This window comes from Aythya marila (assembly GCF_965140915.1).
Source record: "Aythya marila genome assembly, chromosome: 6".
Lineage (NCBI taxonomy): Eukaryota > Metazoa > Chordata > Aves > Anseriformes > Anatidae > Aythya > Aythya marila.
The window spans coordinates 18,015,626-18,033,087 of record NC_139047.1 but is presented as its reverse complement, the minus strand read 5'-3'; the positions used below and the strand labels follow the sequence as shown (position 1 = coordinate 18,033,087).

At 41.3% G+C, this 17,462-nt stretch overlaps 1 protein-coding gene across 2 annotated transcripts in view; it reads left to right on the top strand.

The window, feature by feature from the left end:
• Window positions 1-17,462, top strand: part of LOC309879567 (mitogen-activated protein kinase kinase kinase 20) — a 79,116-nt gene that overhangs the window by 15,624 nt on the left and 46,030 nt on the right. For both annotated transcript variants that reach the window (XM_082763384.1, XM_082763385.1), the window contains exon 4: window positions 13,879-13,966. In XM_082763384.1, coding sequence (XP_082619510.1) covers window positions 13,879-13,966 — 88 coding nt within the window. The remainder of the gene's footprint in view (window positions 1-13,878; window positions 13,967-17,462) is intronic.

Sequence of the window (17,462 nt, the reverse complement as noted above, 5' to 3'; positions counted from 1 at the left end):
AGGTGATTGTGTATAAATAGTGATTGCTGTTCTTCCAGTGAACTGTGCACCTTTGATTTTCTAAACTGACGAAAAGACTTTTTACTTTGACTTCTTTGGGATGTGCCTGTGTGTGCTGGGGTGGTGAGTGTGACGCAAGTATGTAGAAACAGATAAAATTCAGAGCTGTTGAACTGCTTTTGCTTTTGGATGTTGCCTTGCTAATACCCCCTTTAAGAGTTTGTGTGAGGGCCCTAAAGGCAAGCACGAGATCCATAACCCGACTCTTTAGGTCTGCAGTCTTTGGAGCTCTGCTCTTCACTTTTGTTTTTTCAGTTGTTCATGACTTTGTACTTTATTGTGAAGCTTTCTCTCTAAGCTGTTCTCTCTTCCATCTTGTGTAGAAGTTGGCAGTAATGTGGTTGCTGGCACTACGTCCCAAGTGCTCTGCTCTGGTCCCATGGCAAACCACTTCCCTGCTAGTGCGGTAGATATGGATGGAGGGCTGTAATTTCTCACTGACAGGGAATAAGACTCAATCCTCCCAGGGTAAACATGCATACTGCTGTTATTTAATGAATTTGAAATTTGCAGTGTGAAACCTCCTGCCTTCTTATTCTTGTGTTCTATGGTACATTGTAAAAAGGGAGAGATTCCTTGCTTGTTCCAGGCTGTGTTACTGAGATGAACGTTAAGTAATGGCACTAACAGGGCGCCTGCCTCAAGAAATTCTTTCAGGGTAAGTGACACTTGATTCTGTAACAACACTGGCATCGGCTGTTAGCACGAGTGACATGTTCGTTGCTTTGAAACTGTGACCCGAGTTTCTTTTTTGGGAAAGAAAAAACCCACAGACCCTTTCAAAGACTAGGGCAGTTGCTTTGTTTGTCTTTTAAAATCTGTATTTCTGCCTTTTTGCTTGGTCAGTGTTTAGAACCATTAAAAAAGTAAACGTGACATGGGGACCGAGGTCCTGCAGCTAAAGCTCCTTTATAATTACATATTCAGCCACAACAGTACAAAGGAAAATGAGAGTCCCTTTTTCTTTATGTACCACATTTCAGTTTTCCCTTAGGTTTAAATTGGCATTTTGGACTATGCTCACTGGAGCTACTGAAGAGCTTATCAGAAAAGGAAGGAAACAGAGGGAGGGAAAGAAAGATAGATTTCCAAATGACAACCTTTTGAATAGTCCAAGTTCAATCCCTAAAACAAAAAGTGGAATCTTTTTTTTTTCTAAATAATGTGCTCTACAGTCTCACCTCTCATCTTGAGAAACATGAAAGAACAAGTAAAAGAGATGACCCAAATCACAGAGTTCCTTTGAAAGAAGAAATTCAGCTGTTTTGAACACTTACAATCAAAGGAAGTGGTTTCCCTAATTACATGAACTATGTGAAAGCTCTCAGAATAGCTCTTCCACCCCAGGATTCCTTGCACTTTAGAAGTTTGCATAAAAGCTCACATGGAGAATCAGATGCAAAGTGTTTGATTCAAATTTTATTAGGCAGAAGTGAGCATACATTCGTACCTCTGGGTTTGACAGCTGGTTGGGTTTGGACCACAATTCTGGTTTTGATGGATTTCAGTCCTATACTTTAAAATCTTTCACTCTTCAGGTTCTCTGGTGAGACACCCCTTTCAAGAGAAAAGTGGAAATGAAAAAATGGAGAAGGGATAGAGGGGGCCTTTTGTGAGCTTTCAGTTGAGGATTCTTCACTCTGATTAGGCTATTCATCGTTGTAAAAATCCATCCCTGTACACAGCTTTTAAAAGAATGAGGGATTATATTTCCTCTCATTTTAAAGAAGCCATATATCTTAAAATATATATTTTGAAGAATTGGGATCTGAACTCTATAACTTTGGTATAATTCCAGTACCACCATTTCCTTCAACCTGTCAAAGTTCTGAATTCAGTACAGCTTTTCAGCAAAAAATCGATGTGTTCAGAAGGCTGTTACACCTTATGCTTTCTTTTTGTACATACAAAATAATAAAGGTATGTTAGTCTGAACTAAATAGTATATATAAAAACAGGCAGGATACTTCTAAAGGCTAAAGATCTGTGTTCCTCAAAATTTCCTATTTAAAAAAAAAAAAAAGGTTGTGGTTTTTTTTTTGGTGGTGTGGGAGTAATGGGAACAAGTTGTATCATTAAAGAAGAACTTAAAGCAATATCAAGATAAATTTCAAATGTAGGTACCTACAGTTAGAGGCATCATTTACCCAGTTGAAAAGCTTTGTTTTAATAAAACTCCAAATTTTGGCAAAGCAGAGTAGAGCAATAATATGCAGAACTATCACACTTGCTCTCTATAAGCATAATTTCCAAATGGTCCTATATTCTCCCTTCAGAGTCAACTACAGCAAATTTATCCAGATTTGCTAAAGACAGAGATAATTGATGAAACTGGTGATGAAGAGTCCTCTAAATTGCACCAATTCAAACTCAAGAAGGAAAAAAGCTGGAAGGGTTGTGGGTGCATTCTGGATGCACAGGATCAGCCAAACTCTTTATATAGTTAGATTAATAATATGATATCACTACATGTTTGAAGAGAAGAGAGATCTTTCTTTGGGTGCTTCTTTCCTACCAACAATGCATCTTTCCTGTAAGAGGTAATTATCCTAAGCTCCGTGTCTTCTTTTTCCAGGCAGAAGGAAAGACTTTTTCCCTGGAATCAGGGCACAGTGTCCCAGAAGCAAACACCCTCAGCAGACCAGTAGTGTTGCAAGAACAGAGCGCAGCACAGTAGCAGTACATACTGCAAAGCAAGATAAATGTTGTGTAGCCATGCAGTGCGCTGGCGGGGTACTGGCTGGGTAGGAAGGAGTTCTGCCAGTGCCTTCTAGAGACCTGTGTCTTGGGCAGTGAAGCATTGCAGTCAGCTTTGTTGGAAGATGATATTGTTTGGATGAAGGAGAATGCTTAAGGTTATCCCAGCCTTAATTGTCTTGAAGGTGGCATAGAGAGGCACATTTGCTCGTGTATGGTCCTTGTTGGGGGTTGATTTCCCTCCATTCATAAATTAGAACAATTCTGAGATGAGTTTTGGCATACATCTGGCATTGGAAAGTGGGAAGCAGTGGAATACGTGATGCTGTTTTTCTCCCACACCAAAAGACGTGCTCTAAGTTTGAAAATGCTTCGTGCCAGTGATGTAGCTCCTGGGCCCTGGATCTGGCTGCTGATGTCTGTTCGTTGTAATGGACTTCACCAGTGTAACCCTTGTCGTGCATGGAACAGTCAGTGTGTGGGGACTGTGGGCCCTGCTACAATAGGGCTCTTACAGTTTTATGGTTGAAGGACAGATAAGATACGTTAATGAAGAAAGAAAAAGCTAACTAGGTAGCATTTGTGACAACATATAGTACTGAGCACTTCCACAAGTGCTGAGCTCTCTGTTTTTCCCAGCACTGTTTTCTGCCTCAGGAAATGTAGGGTCAGATAGATCTCCGTGGAGCTGCACCAGCAAACTGGGTGAGATGCTCACCAGGCAGAAGTTAGACTGTGAGACATTTATACTTCTCCTTAGTGTCTCCTCCTATTGTTTTCCTTCTGATGCGTAGATCTTTACTCCATCAGACGTTTGAAGGAACTGCCTCACCCCGAGACCTGTCTGGCCAAACTGGAGGAGGGACAGATATTTTGGAGATACAAATTTTTTTTTTTGCTGCGCTCAGGTTCAGGCTGGATCTTTCATTAGCTAAAGCATGTTGTCCTCTTAAGCTTTTCAGGTACAGCCCATGGGAGAGAGGTTTCATTGTTACGCAGCACAATGTGACTATGGCCCTGAAGTTCCTGTGAGCTCATGAAATACAATGTTCCAGCTTCCTCTTTACTGTTTCATTTATTACAGATCCTCAGGAAGCACAGTGCAAAGTGATAGAGGAAATAGTGTGAGTGAGTTATTTTGTAATCACAAAATAGAGTATCTCAATTTTCTATCTGGCCTTTTAAGTGTTCTTAATTTCCCATTAGTTTTCTATATGGCCCTCCCCACATTTAATTCTGTCTGGAATTTTTCTAATAAAATGACGAAAAAGAAAATTAAGATGAAATCTGAAGGTACAGGTTACTGATATGGAAGTAGAAACTCACAAATGGAGAAATGGCAAAGCTGAATGTGGTTGCAAGATGTTCTTTCCCTTTACATGTTTCCCCTAAAATACATTGTGGTTAAGTAGTGGAGTATTATTGCAGTAGTGTTGGTTTTGCATTCAACTGTCTATTTACTGCTTTTTCCTACATTTGTATTCTTTTAGAAATTGTGGTATGCTTGTACATACAAGTTAGAGAAGTTTGAGAATTAACAGCAGGCGTGACACTGATTTCTTCCAAGCAACTCTCTTAAGAGGAAGACTGGTTGCACGTGCTCTCTTCTGCAAACCATCATAAAGAATCTGGAAGGGGTCTCAGGCTTCACAGTCAAGTTTCGCTCACAATTCAGTTTTGCTTTTCCTGGTTGGTTCTAACCGCAGAGTTAAGTTTGCAGCATAGACGTGCATCAGGGTTGTGGTACAGCTGCTGGTTGTGTCGTAACTGGGGAAGGACCTGTCTTTGGGGCATTAGTGTTTGACTGGAGAAGAGTAGTCAGAATTCTGGCTTAATTTGGAATCCTACTACAAAAGTTGTGCAAGCCCACTGCTCTTTGTAGGTCTGCTGTTTGTAAAACTCAGAGCAACTGCCTTCGCAGGATACAGGATCAGTCTGTAAATAGTATCTGTCCCTCTTCTAGATAGGGTCTTCTAGATTTCCAGTTTCCGCAGAGTTCAGAGATGCTGGTATTCAGGTTATTGCCTTTTTAAAAATATCTATTTTGAGGCTTACAGCTTGTATTCATATATAGATGAAGTTAAAAAAAAAGAAATGAAAGTTTCTTTTCTGAAAACAAGTTTAGCATAATGAGGAATAGAAATAGTTCTTAGTAAGCAGATGGTTAGAATTAAGTCAATATAAGGAATTCATCAAAGAAAAGCTACATCAGAAATATATAGTACAGAAGTACTAATAAATTTATTTTTGATACTAAAATTAATTTTTAAATATTGCTATTTTCCCCTAAAGTTCTTAATTTAGTCATTGTTTTATTTGAAGTTTTTTAGTCTTAATGGCAAAAGAATGAGGTTCCATGAAGGCAGCGTGAAGAGTCCTCCCCAGAAAATAAACAGTGGATCTACTTTAAATAAAAGCTTCAAATTTCAGGAGTTTTGTATTGTTTCACTTTTTTGACCATCGCTACCCAGTAGGGGTAGCATTTGAGCCAAGTTTCCAAGTAAAATTCATTTTTCAACTTAGATAAAGAAGAATAACTTTTCTGAAAAGCAGGAGAGGAATTTGTCCTGAAACCTTAGTTTTGTTGGGAATGGTGCCTCTGATCATAGTGGTCTAGGTGTTGACTTAGCCAGAGAGCGCTGAATTGCAGTCTGTGGTTCTGGCTGTTGCTTGATGTGGTGGCACTGGCTGAAGGGCGGTGGTACTCACTTGGAGAAGGGACGGGTCAGGTTTTGGTGCAGTGTGTGGTGTCCCGTGTTCCCAGAGGCTGTTCTTGCTTATTGTTAACCTAAAGTAGGTGAAAGGGAGATCTGCCTGTAACCTGAGGCAAGAGGGATGCTTACTGCTTAAGTAGAGAAAGAAGATGTGGTAAGTCACATTCCTATAATACATAGCGGTCAGAGATTCAAATTATAATGATGACTTACTTTCTTGAAAACCCCAGATCTTGTGAACTTGTGCCATGGCATAAGTAAATGTGGTGTGAGCAATGCTTCGCTGGAGGAATCTCAGACACTTCAGCAGAAGAATTGTCTGTAACTAGTGATTATTTTCTCTCCTTCATTTTATGTCAGCTGGTTACAGCTAGAATTTCTGTGCTGAAAACTTTGTCTTTTCAAAGTAGGTGGTCTCTGGGTAGGGAGCAATTCTGTGGTTTTCTGTAGTACCTAACGAACAGGTAATTTTTGAGTGATAACTGAGGGGAAGCCTTCTTCAGAGCTACTACAGCTGCTGTTATCTTTGTTGGAGTCTTAGTGCTAACTGGTCAGCAAAAGCCACTGTATAATGAGATTAGACTTGTTCTTCTAAGTTCTCTTATCCAGATCCCTTACTAATACTCTGTAGACCTCAGGCTGAAAATCAGTGCTCTAGTTGGATAAATATGGACTCAGTCCAGATACCTCTTTGACATCATTTTCTCTTCTGATGTTCCTAAGCATTGCAAGAAACTTCGTTGAAAGGGGTTTGGCTTTGCCCATCACTGTCATACCAGTATGTCTTTCCACAAGGCTGATATGAGATTTGTAGTGACTTTGATCTCAGAAATAGTGTCCATAGATATTATTCCATTTGTTGGGTTTGAAAAAGATTAAGATGTTGCGTGTTAGCCATGATACCCATGATATTTTTGGCTGGAGGATGAGAGCGGAGTGGAGTGAGCAGGGGGACAGAAAGTTTTCATGTTTCATTATTTCCTGGTATTTTCAAAATGTTGTGGGTTTTGCTGCTGTACTCCATATTCAAAGCAAGTTTGTGTTCAGAATACATGAGAGGAAATGGAAAAGTTTCCTGACATTGAGAGAAGAAATTATTACTGAAAACAGACTGCTCTATAGGAGCTCAGGTATTTCAGATGTGCTGTGCAGTCCACACATCGATTGTTTCTACTCAGTTGCTGGTGTTGCCTTGCAGTTGGAGACAGCTTTTCACTGTAAATTGACCTGAATAAAATATTTTTGATATTGCTTATTTCTAAACTGTTACACCATTACAAATACATAGTTTATGTATTTTGAAGGTTCTACTAACTGTGAATACATATACATGGTATCTGTGCTTTGTAAATGGTAATGTAGTCATACCTCAAAATGCAATTTTCAAGCTTATTAAGCATATGTAAGGATTTTTTACAGACAACACAGTTATTTAATTTTATCCCAGATGCTGTGGCTTTATTTATACAGCCTCTTCTCTTTTTAACCCCCTGTCATGGGGAAGACCAACAGCATAATCCTGCAATCACTTGGTTACTTCTGGGTGGACTGTATTTGCTCAGCTGAGGTCCTGCAGTGGCAAGATCAAGTCAGTTAGCTTCATCTAAATTCTTTTTACTGTATAAGGCAAAGGGTCTGCTGCCACATAGCAAGGAAAAATCTTCCTTTGATTTTTGGGAGGGACTAACTTGCTTTCCATGAGCTGAGCAAACCTTTATTTTACAGTATTTTGATGGGGATGTTCTGAATTCACTAGATAGTATTTCTAATGCCATAATCTTAAAATTGTCTTTAAAACTGCAAAGTTAGATTAGTATGAAAGGTTACTGGAGATTGTGAAACTCAGTTTTCTTTTCAAATGGTCAATATCCAATATATTTTACTACCAAAAAAAGGGCTACAACCCAGAAGTCAATACAAGATATTTTAAATTATCTGTTTCTGCCACTGTATTTCCAAAAATGAGAATAAAAATTGCGTGGTGATACAGTACAGCAGATTTAAAATGACTATAAGACAATTGTATAGCAATGAGAATTTGTTACTTTCCTTTATTTTTCCACTTTTAATCTCTGGAGCTTCAACATCATAGGACATAATTTTGGATGCAAATTTGATGCTTTGAAATGTGCTCAATCAAAATTCTTTTAAATACATGTTTTGTGTGTCATAGTAGATGTACTTAGGGGAATGTAATTCTGCTGTTTACAACACTGCTGGTGGTATCAATCTGAGAATGTAATTTAACCCTTATTTTCTATGTGGTTTACAAAACAGTATCCCAATAACACTGAATATATAAGACTGAATACATAAATGCTGAGTTTTAACTGCTCATTAATGGACTATAGAAAACACCTTTTAATAGGGTAAGTGGTCCTCTAATTGAATACAAAAAATGAACCCCAGCCTCACACAACTTTAAGTAAGATGCAGCAATAGTTTTAAGTAATGCAAGTGCCTTTTGAGATGGGTGACAACAGGTTTGTGCTGTAAGAGTGCCACACTCATCAAAACATGTGATAACTGTTTATTGCAGTTAAAAGATCTCACTGAGGATTCTTTGATTTTGCCATGATGATGTGCTTTTCTTCCTGCTTTCTTATTATCAAAGACAATTTGATAGGTTTAACAACCATTCTCTTAATGGGATTATCAGTGCTTTGCTTATTAATAGCTTTCTTTTTGGAGACACCAGAGCACAAAACCTTTATTTTTTTGTTACAAAACTTTGAGAAAGCAGATGAAACAGTAGGCAAATTTCTAAGGTTTTGGTTTGTATCTGCCTGATTTTCTTGTTAATGTTCCAAACTGTAGCAGTTGAATAATATCCCTGCTGCATAATTCTTCTTAGGAGTTTTATATTTCTGAAACTCTTTAGGTCTTCCTTTATTTATTGCATATTTTGACTTGAATGTTTGTCACCAATAATAGATTGTGGCATGAAAATAATTTAGAAGGAGCTAAATTACATAATCTGTTTCCATATCCTGCTCATTAAGAGCTATATTCAGTTTAACTTTTTAAAAAGGAATAGAAAGAATGAAGTAATGAAAAATAATTTGCTTTGGGTAATTTCTGGATGCTGTCAAAACCTCAACATTATTTTCAAAGAATCTCCATGGCATTGTATAATATTTATGTTAAAACATGTAAAACATAAATATCTTCTGGAAAAGTATCTGTTTTTTTGGCTTAATGATTTGTCAGCATTACATAAAGAAATCATAAGCCTGTAGTTTTAGTTGCTGATTATTTTTCAGACATAATATTAGACAATGTTTTGGGCTCCTTTACCTAGGGAAATGAATCTTATATGATAGCTCTGCCTCCCTCCTTCCAATAACTTCTGAGCTAATTTACTCTCCTGTTGTCAGCTGTGTTTGAGAAAGGATTGAGCAATACTTTATTCTCACCTTGCTTATGAAAACAAAAGTTTTCACAGAGGAGAGAGGTCCCCCACACACCCAATAGATTAAAAAGTGTATTGTAAGGGGCAGTGTAGTGTATTAGACATCAGTTAATTCACAGGAAAGCATTTCTGAGGTATTGGTAAGCTGCAATTTTAATGGACACCGAATGTATTTTTCATCAGAGATCTGTAAATAAAAGTTTAGGATTAATCTGTGTTAGCATTCTATTTTTTTATTTGATTTGATTGTCAGAATCATTTTAATAAAGCATCATCTAGCCTCTTCCAGCTGCCCTTTTAATAGACTGTAAAGACATGGGAGTTGCTAAGTCACAAACCTCCCAAGAACATGACAAAGGTCAGAGCCTTTAAACTGCTACAAGACTTGGAAAAAAATCTTTTTAAAGCTGCCTTAAGTGTGTGTAAATACCTCCTTAATAAATGTGACAAACATTTCTTTGGAAAAGTAAATAACCAAACTACTGCACAATATAATAATAAATATTAGAAGGCACTTAAGGATTGTTGTATTAATCAGATTCCTTGAGTAGCTAACCATTTCTAACCCTGTAATTTTGCACAGAGCAACAGTGCTTCTTGCTGTGCAATTAACTGATTTATTAACAGCAGAGTTTGTTGGCTGCTGGCTGCCTTGATGGCCTTGCATTTATTTCCCATGTATGTCCCAAATCAGCGGGCTCAGACCAGGGTAGAAGGCAGGCAGTACTTTGTCCTCCCCAGCCAGCTGCTCCACAGGTACCCAAAAAAATGGTGATTAAGTTGCTGTGGGACTGCTTTGTCCAGACTTGAGCAAAAGAATCTTTTGATGCTGAGAAAACACTGTAGACAGATGTTCTTTTGCAGATCCAGCTGTGCTGGTGGAATAAGTTACTAGCTCAAGCTCTCAAATCATTTCTCTTGACTAGAAGTGTGAGTTTAACAACTTTCCAGCCCATTTTCAGGGCAGAGAAGAGTAACTCCATCAGAGTGAGTAGATTGGTCTTTGCTAACTTCAGCTGAATTGGGACAGAGCTCTGACGAGAGCAGCTGGTGTGAGGAGCTGGCAGGCAACAACACAGCTGTACGCAGAGTGCTTCAGTCCACAGCCTTGCTGCGTCTGCGGCTGCAATTAAAGATTTGACGATGAGGCCTTTTCTGCGTTCCGGAGTAGTGCCAAATCAGCATCGGATGGCCATTGCCCACACCTGCAGTCAGTGTTGACCTTGAGGATGTTTTCAGAGCTGAGCTGCTTTCCATTCCCACCACGTACTTCAGTGGGCCTTGGGTCTACTGGTACCAACGCAGTGTTGCCCTGAGCAGGAGGCCTCCCAGGAGGAGCTGCTGGAGGCTAGTGGGGGCCCTGTCCAGCTCAGGCCTTCCACTGGCAGGGTGGTTTCTCATGTCTTGATCCACATCTTGGTGGATCTGTAGGGCAGAGTAGGCATAAATGCAGTGACAGCAGGCTGCTTGGTGCTAGCACATGGTGTCCCTATGGCTCAGTTTGCCTGCTCATGCTGCTGGCCACACTGAAAAGCCGTGTTGATGGTGTCCACTCAGAAATTGCTAAATACTGATAAGGCCAAGAAGAGAACCCTAATCTTACTTGATGAAAACATTCAAGATACTAGTTACTTCTTCATAGCTATTTGGACTAGAAGGGTGAAAGCAGTACTAGCAGCTCTCAAGGCAGCTGTAGTAGCATGTCAGCCATAGATGAGGTAATTGACATTTTCACTTATGTCAATAGGCAGAGATTAAACAGGCATAAAAAGAAATTATCCATTAAGCACTGTGATCCAATCCATGGTTCATAGTACGCAATTAGTTTGTACACTGAGGGATTATCTGAGTTCCTCCTTACACTGTAGTTGTATCACGAATAACTGAGTGGGTTTGATTTACAGTAGTGCTACAAGAACCAATAAGTGAAAATTCAGTTAAAATGTTTTTAATGTAATTTGCTCTGACCTTGACTTCTTTATAAAATTCAACCACTATCAAGAGTGTGTATTAGGTTTGTTTAGACTTCTGAATCTCTTTGCCTTCAAGAAGTGGTATCTAGTCTGTTGTTCCCTTCAGCAGCACTCAGGCAAGGAACACCATTTCACCCATGCTTGTGGTGTAACTACAAGGTTGATAGTTTTAGCATGGTTTGTTGATCAGTAACAGACTGTGACTAAGCTTATCGAGTGACTAAACACAATATTCAACCGCATTGCAATCACCTTGTGTGTCTGAAGAAATCCAAAAAGTTTGTATCGGTGTGTTTGGGATGTACCTTTCCTTCAGCTGAGCATCCTCTAGTTCTGTTTCAATCCAATATTAAAATATATATATATAATAAAGTAACCCAAGACCTGTTACTTGTCATCACCATGGCTTTAGAAGGAAATTGGTGCTCATTTAGGTTATATAAGATAGATAGCACTTACCAAAGGAAGCGAGTGTGTCATATCCAAGCCAGAGAGGGCTGCATTCTTAAGTGTCCTCCAGGTAGATAGACGCATAGTAAGATTTTCTTCCAGGCATCTAGGAATTCGGGATTTAACTAGGAGTTTGGTGCTTAAAGGTGATTCTAAATGTTCTCGTAAGTACCTAAGAGGCCTTTGAAATACTGGTCTATAACCACCACTTTGTAATTTGTTATATGAAGGTCACAATCTTTCATTGAAATATGGCACTTTCTTGTCAAAAAAAGTACAAAAGCTTCAAAGATGTGGATTGACTTGCATTTGGTTCTCGCTGTAAGGAGTAGGTGTCTTTAAATTGCCTAATATATTTCACAGCTGATCTACAGCAACTGAAAAGAGCAAAGCGTAAAAGGAATAGTCTAGAAGTGTAGTGCTAACAACAGCAGAGTGATTAAAACTGTTTAGAAAGGATTTCTTTTACAAGTAATGGTCCTTAGAAAGAGTTGGCAATTTCTTCCTCTCTGGTTCCTAATTTGGGATATCTATGAGCAATTAGTAGGTGCCTTTCCTTATGCTTAGATGGAAGCTTGCTTTGGCGTCTGTTAAATCCAAGTTTAGAATATGAACGTCAATTTTGAGATGATGTTAATAGCCTCAGTTGACACAGCATTTCTTCAGACTCCTGGAACGTGATCTTAGTGTGCAGTATACTGTAAATAAGATAATCTTGGAAATTCAGAAATAATTATTTCTAAGCAATGAGAGCAGTTACAGCCCCTCCTGTTGCCCAGTGACTCCAGTGGGGCTCTTGGGGGCTCAGCAGCCTCTCATGTGGGGCTGACAGCAGGCAGTGGGCCTGGCTGCGGTGGGGCAGAGGGCTGTGCTCCTTGCCTGTGCTCATCCCAGGGTGGTTTTGATCAATCTCCCAAAGATTTGTCTAGTGCTACTTCTGTGGCAATGACCTGAACGCGTCATGCCACAGGAAGGTTAAATGGGGGGCCAGTCATTTCAATTCTTTAATGGCCTATTTCGGTACATATGTTGTAAATGTCAGCAAGTAGCGTGCGCAGTGTTTTGAATACTTTTAAGTATTAAGATTTTAAGTACTGTACAAGAAAATGGTTGTATTCAAGAAAATATGGTTGATTCAAGAAAAAACAGCCTAGATAGTTTGTCCAATGATGCTTGTGGCCTGGTGTACCTGTTTCATTTCTAACAGTATTTAGGTAGACAGTCAAGGAGTACTGGGTCTCCTGGTTATCCAGCAGGAGTACTGGTAGGAATTAGAGGACATTCTTCAATTTAGTATTTCCTGAAGAAGATTAAAGCATAATACAAAAATGTTTGAAGCGTAAGGGTCTCTGCTAGCCCACGTAGGTGGAGTTTTGAATGAGTGGCTGTCATTAGTATCCCAGAGGATGCTACCAAAGGAGGTTGGAGGGTGCTGCGTGTACTACGAGCATTGCTGCAACTGCAGGGGTCTGGCACAGAGCAGGTGGAGGGCAGAGCTCCTGCTGCCATAGCCCTGCCTGGCCTGGCAGATCCCGCTCAGATCCCGCAGCTGCCTGTAGGAGCATTGCTGTTCATCTGCAGGCAAGTCTTCCTACGTTTGCTTAGATAGCTGCCAGTTAAGCTCTTAGGTGGCCTTGCAGATGAGTCGTGGCCTGCGGTGTGATTTACTGGGAACAGCACAGATTTTAAAAATGATTTTTCTGATACTGTCTGTAAGTAATGCATTGTTAGAGAAAAAAGTATAATGTTATATATCTGTATTTGCACAATACTTACATTTGTTTAGATTTGTTTAGAAAAAAATTGTTTCTAAAATATCTTGAATATTTATTTTAATACACTATAGAGGTAAAAAGAGGTAAAACTGTTGTGAGACCTCAAAGGAAACATCTGTCTTTTTCCCTCAGAAAACAGGGGGACTACGTGTCTTAATTTATGTGGATACATTCTCATTTCTTGCAGTCTCTCTGTCAAACCTAGAAGCATTTTTCAAGTGGACTTCAAAGATCCTGTTTATTTATCCAGGTTTTTTAAACATCTGCAGCCTTCTCTGAGAAGCAGTTTCAACTGCACTGCTGGCTATTTGGCAATCTCAAGCATGCTTGCTGTGCATATTCGATTACACTCAACAGCGCATGCCTAGCAAACTCCATGTCTCCAGTAAACATCAGATTGAGCTGTGTGTGCACGGTATGCTCCAACAGCCTGGAGCTCTGGACTCACTGAACCCACAGTGCTCTGTGCACAAACACAAATTCTGGATAGAACTGCTACAACCCTGCCAAAAATCCTGGGTCTTTCTTTGAACAAAATTTTCCAGAGCCTTCAGTTTTTCCAAACTTAGCTTCTACATCCGTGCCTTGGTCATGAAAGAATTGTATGATCTTTTTTCCAAACATACTAAGCATCCATGTGCCAAACTATCTCATGTGGTTTTCGAATGCCAATCATTTGTGAACAGTCTTTCCTATATGCGTGTGTGTGTGTATATCCATGGGGGTCTAAAATAAACTAATATAGTAAATGCACTGTTCTTAATTGCCTACCTTTTTTGTTTGCTTGTTTTCAACAGGCAGAAATACTCAGTGTGCTCAGTCACAAAAACATCATTCAGTTCTATGGAGCTGTCATTGAACCTCCAAATTATGGCATAGTTACAGGTAAGCATTTCTCGTCTGACCTTCATCTTGATTCTGTCAAACTCTGATGTTAGGAAGTATTAACTTTACCCAATTCCATTGTTTTCTAACTGTTTTGGTCTCCTTTGAATGTTACAATGCTCAGCACCACCTACCTCAACATGAATGGGAGTGCTGGAAGTGGGAACCATACTGCTAGCGGTTGGATCCAGGGGCATTCATAATGCCCAAATTCAGCACTCCTTTAGATGGAACCTTTGACTGTGTTTTCTTACCCTTTTCTGAGATTTTAAAAGTTCTCGCAAGCACTGTGAAAAGAGAGAGAGAGAGAGCTTGAGGCTGAGAGTCTGCTCAGAGCAGAGTTGCACCATGAATTCTGCCTGTACTAAAAAAAATAATGAGAATCTACATTGTGAACTTCCCTACCATAGGAAGAGCTTGAAACAGGGTCAGGGATTTATTAGACACCATAAGACAATTCCCTTTATTCACTAGAACCTGGGTTTCATTCATTCTTGCATTTCTAGAATTATGTGGAGGTTATTTTTAAGTGTGTGGTAGTGGCGGTGTTTTTCTTATCACCCTTTTAAGGTTCCTTCTCTTATCTTAGGATTTGGTACAGATAAAAAAAAATACATTACAGATGATGTGATTTTTTTTTTTTTTTTTTTTTTTTTTACCTTTTCCTGTACAGGAGAAACTAGGTAAGATGGTAGCAGAAAATACACCTAAAGCAAAGAAATCTACAATCTGCGGAAACAATGTTTGGAGAGAGAAAAACCATGAAAGTGTGGATTAGGGGATGTCTTTCGGTAGGGCTGTAACACGTCAGAGAATTTGACTGTAAAGAGTAGTGTACTGACAAATGCATGTGTTACAAATCTAAGGGTTTTTATTGAAGATTTTTACCCTTGGCTTCCACTATTTACTTGTCCACTTTGTGTACATGATTAGTGGGCTGATGCTCAGCAAGCACTTTTCTGTACTTTTCTGTTATCCAGTGCATCCAGTGGTAAAGAAGTTGGGAATGTTTTTCCTGATCATTTTTACAAAAGAAGAGAATTCCCCTGACTTGATCATAATGCTCTTCTTCAAAAAGGACTTCTTTACTTTAGGCATAGAGGACATTTATCCCATCACTACCACCTATATAAGGTTTGCATGTGACACAGTGTAGTATCGGTTTGAAATGCTGCCATTTATTTTTTTACTGTTCTCAGAATCTTTATGAAAGACAGGTTTGGAGCTGGTATTAATGTACTCAGCTCTTTCTCTTCCCATACAACATTTTCAGAAACCTCTGATCAGAGAGGCAACCTTCAGCACTGCAGTTTTGTTTGTGTGGCCTCAGGCACAGGATTGGTGCAGCTGCCAGGAAAAGGCATTACTATCACAGAATTGTCTAGGTTGGAAGAGACCTCAAGATCACAGAATCACAGAATTTTCTAGGTTGGAAGAGACCTCAAGGTCATCGAGTCCAACCTCTGACCTAACGCTAACAGTCCCCACTAAACCATTTCCCTAAGCTCTACATCTAAACGTCTTTTAAAGACCTCCAGGGATGGTGACTCCACCACTTCCCTGGGCAGCCTGTTCCAGTGCCTCACAACCCTTTCAGTGAAGAAGTTCTTCCTAACATCTAACCTAAAACTCCCCTGGCTCAACTTAAGCCCATTCCCCCTCGTCCTGTCACCAGGCACGTGGGAGAACAGACCAACCCCCACCTCGCTACAGCCTCCCTTGAGGTACCTATAGAGAGCGATAAGGTCACCCCTGAGCCTCCTCTTCTCCAGACTGAACAAGCCCAGCTCCCTCAGCCGCTCCTCGTAGGACTTGTTCTCCAGGCCCCTCACCAGCTTTGTCGCCCTTCTCTGCACCCGCTCAAGCACCTCCATGTCCTTCTTGTAGCGAGGGGCCCAAAACTGAACACAGTACTCGAGGTGCGGCCTCACCAGAGCTGAGTACAGGGGGACGATCACCTCCCTAGCCCTGCTGGTCACACCGTTCCTGATACAAGCCAGGATGCCGTTGGCCTTCTTGGCCACCTGAGCACACTGCTGGCTCATATTCAGCCGACTATCCACCATCACTCCCAGGTCTTTCTCTGTCTGGCAGCTCTCCAACCATTCCTCTCCCAGCCTGTAGCTCTGCTTGGGGTTATTGCGCCCCAGGTGCAGGACCCGGCACTTGGCTTTGTTGAACTTCATGCAGTTGACCAACCTTGAAGATCATCAAGTCCAACCTCTGACCTAACACTAACAAGTCTTCCACTAAACCATATCGCTGAGTTCAACATCTAAATATCTTTTAAAGACCTCCAGGGATGTTGACTCCACCACTTCCCTGGGCAGCCCATTCCAATGCCTCACAACCCTCTCAGTAAAGAAGTTCTTCCTAATATCCAACCTAAAACACCCCTGGCGCAACTTTAGCCCATTCCCCCTCATCTTGTCACCAGGCACGTGGGAGAACAGACCAACCCCCACCTCGCTACAGCCTCCTTTAAGGTATCTGTAAAGAGCGATAAGGTCGCCCCTGAGCCTCCTTTTCTCCAGGCTGAACAAGCTCAGCTCCCTCCTCCTTGAGTTCTGCCACCAGGCGGACCAGGTCATCCACCTGCTCGCACCTCACGCACACAGTCTCTCTGCCCCCCGCGGGTGGTAGCAACAGGCTCAGGCACTCCCTGCACCCGGACACCTGAACTGCCGCAGTTTTGAGCGGGCAGTCGGTCTGGGTGCGCACAGACTTCCTGGAGAGCGCTGTGCCTGGTGTACACCATTGCAGCTGAGCTAGCGCTAGACCGCCGTTAGAGGAGGTGTTCGTATGGGCGGGGGGAAAAGCTAAGCCCTCTCTGCTCGCCCTAACTGCTGCACCCTGCCCTAACTGCTGCGCCACACCCTAACTGCCGTGCCACGCCCTAACTGCTGCGCCACACCCTAACTGCCGTGCCACGCCCTAACTGCCAGTCTTGCTTGCCGTGCTCCTGCTCACTCGCGCTCCCTAGGGGCAGCTTTTGAACGGCCGGGGAGGGGGCGCTGCTGGCTCCGCCTACGCCTCCTTCTCGCCTTGTTCCCCTCCCTCACGAGGGCTGCTGGGTCCTGGCGGCTCCCTCGAGTGAGCTCAGTGCCAGAAAAATTAGCCCTGCCAGTCCAATCCCCTGCTCTGCTGCAGAACGCGTCTGCCTCAGAGCCAATTGCCTTGCAATTGGCACAGGGCTGTGCCACCATAGGGCTGTCCCACCACAAAGCAGGTCTAGCTGTGGTCTGTCACCTCCTGGGCAGAACCTGGTTTTTATGGATGTAGATAGCACCAAGCTGTCTGTAGGCAGTATCATCTTCTTGTTGACCTTTGCTGCCCTGGCCAGGGTTTCATTTTAGTGTAAGTTTCTCCAGGAGCTTCTGCTGCAAAGGGTCCACCCAGCAACACGTGCTGGAAAAAAAACACAACTTCTAATCAGCTGTAGAAATCCTCCTGATTGTGGACAGAACCTCTGAAAATTCAGTTATTTCTACCTGTG